This window comes from Ctenopharyngodon idella, chromosome 5 (assembly GCF_019924925.1).
Source record: "Ctenopharyngodon idella isolate HZGC_01 chromosome 5, HZGC01, whole genome shotgun sequence".
Lineage (NCBI taxonomy): Eukaryota > Metazoa > Chordata > Actinopteri > Cypriniformes > Xenocyprididae > Ctenopharyngodon > Ctenopharyngodon idella.
This window is the reverse complement of record NC_067224.1, coordinates 30844142-30857101: the sequence shown is the minus strand read 5'-3', so window position 1 is coordinate 30857101 and position 12960 is coordinate 30844142. Positions and strand designations below refer to the sequence as shown.

The 12960-nt window shown below is 36.7% G+C and overlaps 1 protein-coding gene across 5 annotated transcripts in view; it reads right to left on the bottom strand.

Moving 5' to 3' along the window:
* Nucleotides 1-12960, bottom strand: part of scai (suppressor of cancer cell invasion) — a 37734-nt gene that overhangs the window by 16909 nt on the left and 7865 nt on the right. For 3 of the 5 annotated variants that reach the window (XM_051893270.1, XM_051893274.1, XM_051893271.1), the window contains exon 2: nt 9308-9422. In XM_051893270.1, the coding sequence (XP_051749230.1) occupies nt 9308-9414 (107 nt within the window). In that variant the 5' untranslated portion in view covers nt 9415-9422. The remainder of the gene's footprint in view (nt 1-9307; nt 9423-12960) is intronic. The other 2 variants (XM_051893272.1, XM_051893273.1) reach the window with 1 other exon arrangement.

Below are 12960 nucleotides of genomic sequence, written 5' to 3'. Positions count from 1 at the left end.
TTTTTTTTTTTTAAATTGGACATAGCTACACTATATGGAAAGTATTGGGACATACCTTATAATTATTGAATTCAGGTTCAATCAGACCCATTGCTACAGGTATATAAAATCAAGCACCTAGCCATGCAGTCTGCATTTACAAACTTTTGTATATATATAAGTTATTTAGTTGATGACAGTCTCTACCTGGTAATCATTGGACTCACACTCTTTTAAAGATTCTTGGAGAAAGTAATATTGTGTGGTTCATTGAAGAAAGCTGATTGCCGAAATGTTTGATTGATCTATATGTGCTTTGTTACATAATGAAGAAATTTAAGGGACAGTTCACTCAAAAATGAAAATGATTCCATAATGTACTCGCCCTCAAGCCATCCTAGGTGTATATGTCTTTCTTCTTTCAGCCATACACAATCAGAGTTATATTTAAAATATCCTGGCTCTTCCAAGCTTTATAATGGGAGTGAATGGTACAATTTTTTGAAGCCCAAAAAAAATGCATCCATCCATCATAAATATAATCCATATGGCTCCAGGGGGTTAATAAAGGCCTTCTGAAGCAAAGCAATGCATTTTTGTAAGAAAAATATCCATATTTATATCCATATGAAATAGAATCACTGGCTTCCGTACGAGAGTCGAGTGAACTTTGACCTGGCGTATGACGCATTGACGAAAGTGGAAGTGTAGAGGATAGAGCAAAACAAAACTCCAGTCACGAATTAGAGATTTTTTTCAAGAGAAATGTCGGAGGAGCTTGAGTTTGTTGCCCAGCCCTATTTATTTGAACAGTGAGAGGCGTCTACTCTCACCTAAGCTTATGCTACGCCTACGTCATACGCCAGAAATCGACTCTCTCATAACGCGCAGATGGTGGTTACTGGAAGCTAGCGATTATAAAGTTTATAAAGTTGTAATTATAGATATTTTTCTTACAAAAACACTTCGCTTCATAAGACATTTATTAACCCCCTGGAGCCATATGGATTACTTTTATGATGGATGGATGTGCTTTTGGGGGCTTAAAAAAAAATGGTACCATTCACTCCCAATATGAAGCTTGGAAGAGCCAGGATATTTTTTTAATATAACTCTGATTGTGTTTGGCTGAAATAAGAAAGTCATATACACCTAAGATGGCTAAATTATGGTATAATTTTCATTTTTGGGAGAACTATCCCTTTAATAATTCATTAAGAGGACAAGTTAGTGCAGATTTTCCATTTTAAATTTGAAAATAAGTCAGTTAGTGAAATTTCATCCCTGCTAAATATTTATCCACAGTCAACTGTAAGTAGTATTATTGGAAAGTGGAAGCGTGGTTCCTAAATGTTTCCACTTTCCAAAACGCTTCCACTTTCCAATAATACTACTTACAGTTGTCCGCAGCTACGAAGCGGAAGACCACATTAAGTCACGGAGCTGGGTCACTGTGTGCTGAGTAGGGTTGGGAATCGTGAGAAATTTCCGGTTCCGGTTCCGATTCCGGTTCTGCCTAACGATTCCGGTTCTGGTTTCTGGTTCCATTAAAATAATTAAACGACTAATAAAAAAATAGTAAGGGAAAAATGCACAATACTCGACTCAAACAGTCCTTTTTGTGTTTATTATTCTTGTAAAATGACTGTTAATCTCAACAAATTCACTAACACTTTACAATAAGGTTCATTAGTTAACATTAGTTAACTACATTAACATGAACTAATAATGAACTGCATTTCTACAGCATTTATTAATCTTTGTTAATGTTAATTTCAACATTTACTAATACATTATTAAAATCAAGAGTTGTATTTGTTAACATTAGTTAATGCACTGTGAAGTAACATGAACAAACTATGAACGGCTGTATTTTTATTAACTAACATTAACAAAGATTAACAAATACAGTAACAAATGTATTGCTCATGGTTAGTTCATAAATGAACCTTATTAAAACGTGTTACCTCAAATTAGATAAGATGCTTGAACACACATGTAAGATTCAGACAGGTGAAACAATATTTTTGTGAGTTGGATTCATAAAGACTTGTTTCTGAAAGAATGATTCAGTGATAGACACATTTTTAACAGTAAATTTGTTGCCACCTAGTGGCGTAACAATGCAATCGATACAGTCGTTATTTGAAGTCCAGTTACTTCCAGAAGGTAATTTATTATACATAAACATCAGCGTTTCTATCTGAATAATAAGTTTTTGTATACCATAATTGGAATAGGCCTATTTGTCACACAGAAATAATGATACTGTGCGTTTGAAAAGATTGTTTGTGAAGCTGTTTATATCTACACATGACAACTCTCTTTAGATCAACGGCAGCGCAAACGCAGATTTGAATGTCGCGATTTTATTTTGTTCAAATGTTTAATATACAAATCGTTGTCATTTAGGAATTAGATCATGTGGGTGATAAAATCGAGAACGTGATCTTTTAAAGATTAATCGTGCAGCTTTGGGCACCTCTCTCTCTCTCTCTCTCTGCATTGTAATCTGACGTATATGAGTAGCACGAGGGCTTTTCAGTGCATTCATTGCTATAATATTCATGATGTGAGATGTCTCTATTAAAGGATACGCTCCCCTCACTTCGCCCACCCATCACACCAGAACCGTTTTCAGAACCGAAACTTAGAAATCTTGCACGGTTCCAGTTCTTTTCAAAAAACACTACCGGTTCCGGATAAGAACCGGTTTGCGGTTCCCAACCCTAGTGCTGAGGCACATCGTGCATAAAAGTTGCCAACGCTCTGCTGATTTCATAGCTGAAGAGTTCCATACTTTCACTGGCATTAATATCAGCACAAAAACTGTGCAGCGGGAGCTTCATGGAATGGATTTCCATGGCCGGATGGAGTGGTGTCACTTCTGTGGAGTGACAAATCATGCTTCTCTGTTTGTCAGTCTGATGGATGAGTCTGGGTTTGGCAGATGCCAGGAGAACGTTACCTGCCTGACTGCATTGTGCCAACTGTGAAGTTTGGTGGAGGAAGAATAATAGTATGGGGCTGTTTTTCAGGGGTTGGGCTAGGCCCCTTACTTTCATTGAAGGGAAATCATAATGCCATTTTGGACAATGCTATGCTTCCAACTTTGTGGGAACAGTTTGGGGAAGGCCCTTTTCTATTCCAGGATGACTGTGCTTCAGTGCACAAAGAAATGTCCATAAAGACATGGTTGGATGAGTTTGGTGTGAAAGAACTTGACTGGCCTGCACAGAGCCCTGGCCTCAACCCCATCAAACACCTGTAAAAAAATTATGTTTTTGATAGAAGTCTATGCTCACCAAGGCTGCATTTTGATCAAAAATACAAGTTTTTTTTTTTTATTATTATTATTGTAATGTGTTGAAATATAATTTATTACTCTAATGGTAAAGCTGAATTTTCAGTCTTCAATGTCAGATGATCCTTAAAATCATTCTGATATCATGATTTGGTGCTCAAGACAGATTTCTTATTATTATTATTCATGTTGAAAACAGTTGTGCTGCTTATTTTTGTGGAAAGGGTGTATTAAATATTCAATATATTCATATTTTTCGCATAGTTTCAAAAAAATAGTATATTTATGTGACTTTTTTTAAACTGTGTTGCACGTTGATGAATATGAATACGAAAATATCAAAGCCACTTTAAATGTCTCTTTATTGAGTCAAGCTTGTTTAATAAAGAGTTACTAAAGAGGTAAAAGATAGTGAGAGCTATCAAGTACTGAAAGTATTAGGAAATGAGACCAATTAATAATAGCTGTTTCATTACTGAACTCTTCAGGGTGTTGCTAAGCATCAAATGCAGAAGTAGGCCGCTACTGGTTAGACAGCCTAATTAGTATAGAGAAACAGGGCATGGGGGCGTGGCCTTATAACAAGCATCTAGTCCTGTATTTGTAGTAGACAAGTTATTATTAAGGTAAGAAACATAAATGCATAAACATGTTTATTGGTACTGAGCATCATATGAAATCCTTCATCCAGAAATAACAAGCAAATTAAGAACTAAGATGCTACAATTCTAATGCTGACATCTTCTGAAAAAAGTGAGTGGAATCATTTTTGTTCTTATAGTATTAGTTGGTTCTGTTTGGCAATGCAGTACACTAAATAAAAATATCCCAAAGAGAAAAGAGTGACTGTCACCTCCCACCAAAGTATAAACACTACCTGCTTCTGACTAACAATAGACAAAAATAGCAGGAAATACTAAAAAGTAAACTTAAAGTCTCATAAAAATATTGTTTTCCCAAGATATCGACTTGGGTCCCTCCTTCAATGTAAGTATACAGGATTTGTTTTTTGTCCACATGCTAAAAATTAGAAAGTCATTTAGAAAAGTAATAGCACACCTCTCTGCATCGTGCCACAAAATTTGAGGTTTAATTCATGTCTGTAGCACAAACACAGTAATAAAACTATAATACTTATGTTTTTTGTCAAATAAACTACAACCCGAATTCCGGAAATGTTTGGATGTTTTTTTAAATTTGAATAAAATGAAAACTAAAAGACTAGAATTTGGTCCCATTCTTGCCTGATATAGGTTTCCAGCTGCTGAAGAATTTGTGGTCATCTTTGATGTATTTTTCGTTTAATAATGCGCCAAATGTACTCTTTAGGTGAAAGATCTGGACTGCAGGCAGGCCAATTCAGCACCTGGACTCTTCTACGACGAAACCATGCTGTTGTAATAGCTGCAGTATGTGGTTTTGCATTGTCCTGCTGAAATACACAAGGCCTTCCCTGAAATAGACGTCATCTGGAAGGGAGCATATGTTTCTCTGAAACCTTTATATACCTTTCAGCATTCATAGTGCCTTCCAAAACATGCAAGCTGTCCATACTGAATGCACTTATGCACCCCCATACCATCAGAGATGCTGGCTTTTGAACTGAATGCTGATAACACGCTAGAAAGTCTCCCTCCTATTTAGCCCGGAGGACACGGCGTCCATGATTTCCAACAAGAATGTCAAATTTGGACTTGTCTGACCATAGAACACTTTTCCACTTTGAAACAGTCCATTTTAAATGAGCCTTGGCCCACAGGACATGACGGCACTTCTGGACCATGTTCACATATGGCTTCCTTTTTGCATGATAGAGCTTTAGCTGGCATCTGCAGATGGCACAGCGGATTGTGTTTACCGAAGACCACGGACATCCAATAAAGGTCTTCGGCCTTGTCCCTTATGCATAGAGATTTCTCCAGTTTCTCTGAATCTTTTGATGATGTTATGCACTGTAGATGATGAGATTTGCAAAGCCTTTGCAATTTGACGGATTTGAGGAACATGGTTTTTAAAGTATCCCACAATCTTTTTACGCACTCTTTCACAGATTGCAGAGCCACTGCCCATCTTTACTTCTGAGAGACTCTGCCTCTCTAAGACATCCCTTTTATAGCTAATCATGTTACAGACCTGATATCAATTAACTTAATTAGTTGCTAGATGTTCTCCCAGCTAAATATTGTCAAAATTTCTTGCTTTTTCAGCCATTTGTTGCCCCTGTGCCAACTTTTTTGAGACCTGTAGCAGGCATCAAATTTGAAATGAGCTCATTTAGTGGATAAAAGTTTAAAATGTCTCCCTTTAAACATTTGTTATGTTATCTATGTTCTATTGTGAATAAAATATTGGCTCATGTGATTTGAAAGTCTTTTTGTTTTTATTTTATTCAAATTTAAAAAACATCCCAACATTTTCGGAATTCGGGTTGTAAAAGTGGACTTGGTTTTAAAGGATTTAATAATATTTGACAGCATTATATAACAGTTAAAGGTAAACGAATAGCAAAGTGTTTACACTACAAGAACACTGTAATATTAAACATGACAAGAAATATCTAGTATTTAATATAAAAAAAAAAAAAAAGATATGTAATATACTGATCTGCAGGTATCATACCAAACTCTGTCCTATGAATTTTCATTGATGCGCAAAAAACCTACCCCAAGAATATATGAATGTCAGAACATGTGGCCTACTCTCTGAACCAACCTCCTGGACTATAGCAGTCTCAGTCAGTTATGCAATATAAATGTAACAAACACACATCCGGTACATAAGGACAGGGCCTGGATACAGAGAGAAGAAGGAGGGAAGGAATACAGATTGTGAAGACAAGAAGGAAAGAGAGAAAAAAAGATTGGGGGGGGAGAGAGAAGGCTAAAAGAGAGGGAGATAGAGCCCACAGCTACTGACATACTTGTCCTATAAATAGTCTTAGCTAAAAATGACTGATTAACTCAAACGCAACCTACTGGCCACTGAGAAATGGTGATAAACACGGAGTGACGTGATTCATTTTTTTAAGGGAGTGTGTAATGCAGAGACAAACGCTGGCAGATATGAGGGGGTGGAAGAGGAGCGCTGAAGATTCATTCAGATGTAAAACTGAGCTCACTTCACCCAGACACTGGAAAATATAAAGGGCTCTCAGTTCCCTACGGATGAACAGGCAAACATCAACACATACATAAAGCACAGCACAGATAAGACACTAGAACCTGCTTATGAATAGATAGAGAAAATCAACCACACCCACAAAATATACTACGTTCATACATGTCAAATATACGGTCGTCAGCCTTGTTTTAGAGTGCTAAATATGGTTACCTTCACACACAGTTCAGCTATAAATGAGAGTGACACCCATTTTCTAAAAACTGCACTGACTTCCTAAAGGGAGTTCACCCAAAAATGAAAACCCTGTCTTCATTTACAGCTGTGGCCAAAAGTATTGGCAGTGACAAATTTTATGTTTCGTAAAGTTTGCTGCTTCAGTTGTTGTGGTGTTAATCCATATTGTTTCTAGATTATTGTGCAGAGTGAGCTGAACTATTTTAAATAATTAGAAAAAAGCTTCATTTGCCAAAAAATGAACTAACACAAAAACCCAAATTTCACTTTTTTTTTGACCCTGGCACTAAATGACCAGCTAACATAATTTTACTAATCATATCATCTGCACATGTGAAAGTGTGAACAAGTACAAGTCAGGAGAAATGACTCTATCATTCTGATTGGATTATAAGAGCAGGCTGAATGATATAAAATGAGAGAAGTGTTTCCAATAATTGTGTTCTTGTGTTAGCAATGGTTACCTCCAAAGAAAGACATGGAGCCATCATCGCTTTGCATCAAAATGCCATCACATGCAAGGCAATTGCTGCAAAGAATATCACACCTAAAAAGAACCATTTACTGGATCATCAAGAACTTCAAGGAGAGAGGTTCAACTGCAATGAAGAAGGCTTCAGGACGTCCCAGAGTGTCCCACAAGCGCCAGGAGGACCGTCTCCTCCTGAAGAATCAACTACTAAATAGTGTCACCACCAGTGTAGAGCTTGCTTAACATTGACAGCAGGTGGGTGTGAGTCAATCTGCATGTACAGTGAGGCAAACACTTTTGGACAATGGCCTGGTGTCAAGAAGGGCAGCAAAGAAGCCACTTTTCTCCAAGAAAAACATCAAGGATAGACTGAAATTCTGCAGGAAGCACAAGGATTGGACAGCAAAAGACTGGTGGAGAGTTATTTTCTTTGAAGAAGCCCCCTTCCAACTGTTTGGAACATCTGGAAAATCAAGTGTCTGGAGAAGAAAAGGTGAACGCTAGTCCTGTGTCATACTAACAGTGAAGCATCCTGAGACCAGCCATGTGTGGGGTTGCTTTTCATCCAAGGGAGTGGGCTCTCTCACAATTCTGCCCCAAAACATTGCTATGAATAAAGAATGGTATCAAAACGTCCTGCAAAAGCAAATTCTCCCAATAACCCAGGAGCAATTTGGTGATGATCCGTGCATTTTCCAGCATGATGCAGCACCATGTCACAAGGCAAGAGAGATAATGAAGTGGCTCGGAGATCATTACATTGAAAATTTTGATCCATGGCCCGGCAAATCCCCGGATCTTAATCCCATAGAGAACCTGTGGTCAGTCCTCAAAAGGCGAGTGGACTAGCACAGATTGTGATAAACTCCAAGCACTAATAAGTAAAGAATGGATCACCATTAGTCAGGATTTGGCCCAGAAGATGACATACAACACGCCGGAAGAATATTGAATGTTTTTGCCAATAAAAGACTTTAAAACTTATGAAATGCTTATCATTGTTTTCCAGTATACCATAGAAACGTGAAAAAATAATTATAAATACTAAAGCAGCAAATCTGAAACACAAAATGTCACTGCCAATACTTTTGGCCAGGGCTGTACTCACCCTCATGTTGAAAGTCTGCGAGCTTCAAAAAACACTACAACTTTTATTACAAAACAACAACAACAACAACAAAAACACTGAAACATCTTCTTTGCATTCCACATTAGAAATAAAGTCATACTGATTTGGAACAACAAGAGGGTGAATAAATGATGACAGAATTTTAATTTTTGGGTGAACTATGTTTTCTCAACTCGCAAGGAATTAAACCTGAGCTGTATGAATTGGGCTGTGCTGGACAATCATCTTTCGAGTCATATAACGCGAGAACTATTTACGGTTTTTGTTCATATAGGATTTCAGTAACTCACATAGATGGGAATATGAGCTTTATGTTATCCAAAGGTTTTAGATTTTGTCGCTGTCTTCTAACAGTGGAGCTCCCATCAGTCTTGTGGTCTGAGTATAACCCAAGCAATGTGCTCAATGCTGTCATAAATTTAAAAAGCATTTGAAGCTGCTGTCGGTTAATTAAGATTTGGCTGCCTCGACCAGACTTGGTTTTTAAATAATGTTGTCTCAACTGTGATAAGACATTCCAGTGTCTCGTGATTCCTGGCTATTGCGAGAATAGAAAATTAGCTTGACTTTGGTATTCGATTTACTCCTAAACTGTAGTATAAACAGAGCAATAGGTCATACTCAAAAACTGATTAATAAATGAACAAATGGACAAACAAAAAGAAAAAAAAAACAAGAAAAATAAATTTTCAAAAATAAATGAATGGAGGGATGAAGACAACAGTACGAAAGAAATGACAAATGCATGAGCAAAACAATAAACAAACAAAAGCAAGAACAAACAAATGAAAGGCAGAAAAACAGAAACAAGAAACAAACAAATAAGAAAGAAAATATGAAAACAAAAAAAAGAAACAAACAACTGGTAAAAATTAACAAACAAAAGAAAATTAAATCAAACAATGAAAACAAAATGAACAAAGAAAGAAAGAAAGAAAGAAAAGAAAAATACTGAGCTGAGAGTAAGTTTACATAAGGTCACTGCATGATTGGATCCAGACAGCAATCTGGAAGGCAAACAAATCCACAAATAAACAGCAAAATGCTCAGACACCAAGAAGAGACTGACCTTAAGCCATTGAAAAGCTGTTTGGACTTGTCCAAGAGATAGCAGAAGTCAGTGACAGTTTTCCTCTCACAGAGAGGGATGTCATCCTCTGCCCCCACCCCTGTCATGGCAGCTGCTGTAAACAAAACAAAGCAAAAAAGTGAATTCAAATAGACTGTCGTTATGCAAAATCAAGTCGTTAGCACAAGCACGTCCTTCGAGCCGCCATCAGTGAAAGAGGCAAGTTTTATGAATCACAGTTAAACGAGCTCCACATAACTCTGAACTGACATACTGTGGGTATAAGAATCTGCATCTGTGACGTGGGCAGATGTTGAATCAGCTTTGACGAAAACTGACTAATTCCACCTCCGAACCAACTGATACGCTCTGACGAATTTGCATTTGAGTTGGAACAAAACTTTCACTGAGGAAGTTAAAATAATCAATTTATCTATATATGAAGTTCATGGAGATGAATAAAAAAAAAAAAAAAGATACATTCAGCTAGAAGTAATTTTTTTGTTTTACTAATCAGTTTGACAGTGGTGTTGGACTGATATTAAGTTGGGTAAGTGATTTTGTTGTGTCGAGGATAGGAATGTTAATTTCATTTTATTTTCCTGACTGTTAACCGACATTCGTTAACCGGTCATTAACTGTTAACCAACAAGATGTGATAAATTAGAATTAAATTAATTTAGAATTAGAATTAAAATTAAGTATTTGTTTTACAGGAGTTTAGTTTTACATGTGCAAATAGCAGAATAAACAACAGAACATGAGGATTCACAAATCGCCATATCACACACCTGCAGCACTTCTGTGAATGGAGAAAACCAGAATAAAATTATATATATATACTGAGTTTCAGTTCCTTTTTTTGACACGCTCCACAAACAAGTTCACGGAAAGTAAACCGAGACAGCAGAAAGAGGCATCGTGTTTGTTTTCTTAATTTTACAAAACAACGTTTTGTTTTTATTGTGAGTGTACACAAATAAAAGTAAATCCTTTACAGTTTTGAATGATGTCTTAGGCCATTTTCATACCTATGGATCATTTGTTTTGTTCCGAAACAGGGACTAAATTTGTTACTATATTGCATTTTCTTCTTGGTTTGGTTCACTTTCACAAGGCAACATTTCAAAGCGTACCAAAATGTGTTTATGCAAGTCACATGCGAGTACAACTGTCCTCTTATTGGTCAGTTTTCTCAGCGTCATCCATCTAAATGAGCTATGTGGCTTTATTTGTAACTCTCGAGACACATAAAAACACTATACGAATGTGGCCGTCATTCACCAAATTCTATACAACATTTGTATTAATAATGCGGGAAATTCAAACACGCTCTCTCTGGATCTCTCAGAACTGTCTAGTAGGCTAACTGTGTCGAGACCATATATGAATGCTAATGCAGGTAGAGCTGGAATCAAGGCTTTATCGGGACAGCATTCTTGCACGGAGAAGCGCAATTACACAACATTTTTAGATGAAGAGGCGTTCTTTGGTTTTAAACTACAGGTAACTAATGTGCTCACTCACAGAATCAGACACTACTGCTTTTTATACAACTCATTTCCCATTATGAATCATGATATCGTTTGGTTCGTTGGTCCGTTGGGTCGGATTGCTTTCACATCTCAAGCGAACTGCTCCAGAGTTCGTTTGAAAGCGTACCGAGACCACCTCTCAAAAATGCAATTTTAAATAGGGCTTTTCACCCTGCGCTTAACCCCGGGTTATCTTCGTTCTAAACACCGCTTTTAACATAGGGTAAAGGAATGTTTCACACTTGCAATTTCGAAGAAGAGTTAGTTTTACCCAGGGTTATGAAACCCTGCTCCGTAGCAGGGTTAGCACCGCTTTTGCGGTGCCAAAATTGTACAATGTGAAAACATGCGGTGTTAGAATGTAACAGCTAGACGCTTAGCAACAGACAACCATCACGGAAACACCTCGCATTGCATATAAACAGTAAATTCAATGTTTGACAGGAAAAATGTCAAATGCTGGCAGAAAACGCGACAATTTGAGTGAAAAGACTTTCATTTTTACTTTTATAGTCCGAAATGTCCATTCAGTATGAACTCAATAGTACAGTCGGCAATACGAGGATGTGCAATGCTAAAGCTTTCATGTAAACAGGGTGCATGCTGTGTTCATCCAATCAATGACACTGACACCGCAAATATGCAAATAAGAACGTTAACCCAGGGCTTAGGAATGTACAGTGTAAAAACGCCATCTTACGAATATCCAGGATTAGTTGTTTACCCAGGATAAATTATGAGCAGTGTGAAACGTGAAGCAAGATAACCCAGGATACTGTTTACCCGAGCTTTAGAATAACCCAGGGTTAACTATTTAAAATGTGAAAAGCCCTTATGTGTAGCATATTTTTTAACCATGCAGCAAAAATTCTAAAATATCTCGAAAATCTACTTTAAAAATTACTTTAATTACTTTTTAAAAGGTTTAACTGATAGTGCTAATCTGTCAAAATGGTTTCTGTCGGTTAATGGTTAACCAGTTATTTATGAGCACCCCTAGTCGTGGAGATGCTGTGTTTTTCACTGAGAGGGCAAAAAAAAAAAAAAATTATGGATTTCCAATACTGATACCCCTTTAGGCAGGGGGTGAAAAGAGGTGCTGCAGCAATGGAAAGTATTAGAAAAATATTGTGTTTTTGAACTTTAATTCTCAGTTTCACAGACAAGGCTTAAGCCTAGTCCCAGAATAAAATGCATGTTTGAACAGTTTTAACTCAAAGTAACTTGCACTGACATATTTTAAAAAATGTCAGTGCCATTGTTTTTCTCAAGATGCACACCAGTAATGTTTTTTCTAAACATTTTAAAAAAACTACTTAAATATCCTAATTTAACTAAGGCCTAATCTTGGCTTAATCTAATCCATGTCTGTGAAACCAGGCCTATATCATGTAAATGTACTTTAGCAGACCTCAAAAATAAAATGATGTCTTTGCAAATGAGCATAATATGGGCACTTCATTTAATTTGCAGGAAGAGCCCATATTAATAATTTAATAACACTGTAAATAATGTACATTATAGAGTTGTGATGCCTAAATTCACTTGTAGCATTTAAAATGATTTGAAGACCAGGAATGTAAAGCAAGTAAGGTCAATTTTTATTTCATGCTACTTTTTTAATCCCACCGGTCACAATAGTGACCGTAAATAAAGTGTTCTTTTATGAAGCTCTAAAAATGTTACTGACTGCTGTTTTAGTGCATTTCTGGCAAATATGGAAATAAAGGGTCTCAATTAAATATGTGCAGTTTCACATGGTTAGTGCAAATTGTCACATGACCAGAGCAGTTTAATTCGTTTGCACCATCAGTACTGTAGATGATGGCTGCATCAAAGCTCCAAAAGGTTTACACAAAAGGTTAAAAAAGTATTTTAAAGATATGACAAAGTTTTTTGGTACACATTATCTTTAAGGTGTCTAGTATTAATATATGAATTCACAATTATTCAGTTTTGTTGAGTGCAGTCATAGAATGAGTAAACATGGTGATGTAAACAATAATGACCGATGGGAAAATACAGTGAATGAACCATCCAATTGCAGTTGTTAGGGAAGGCTGCAGTAAAATGTCACAATGACAATACTGCACTAAATTAAAAGTTCAAATGTTACAA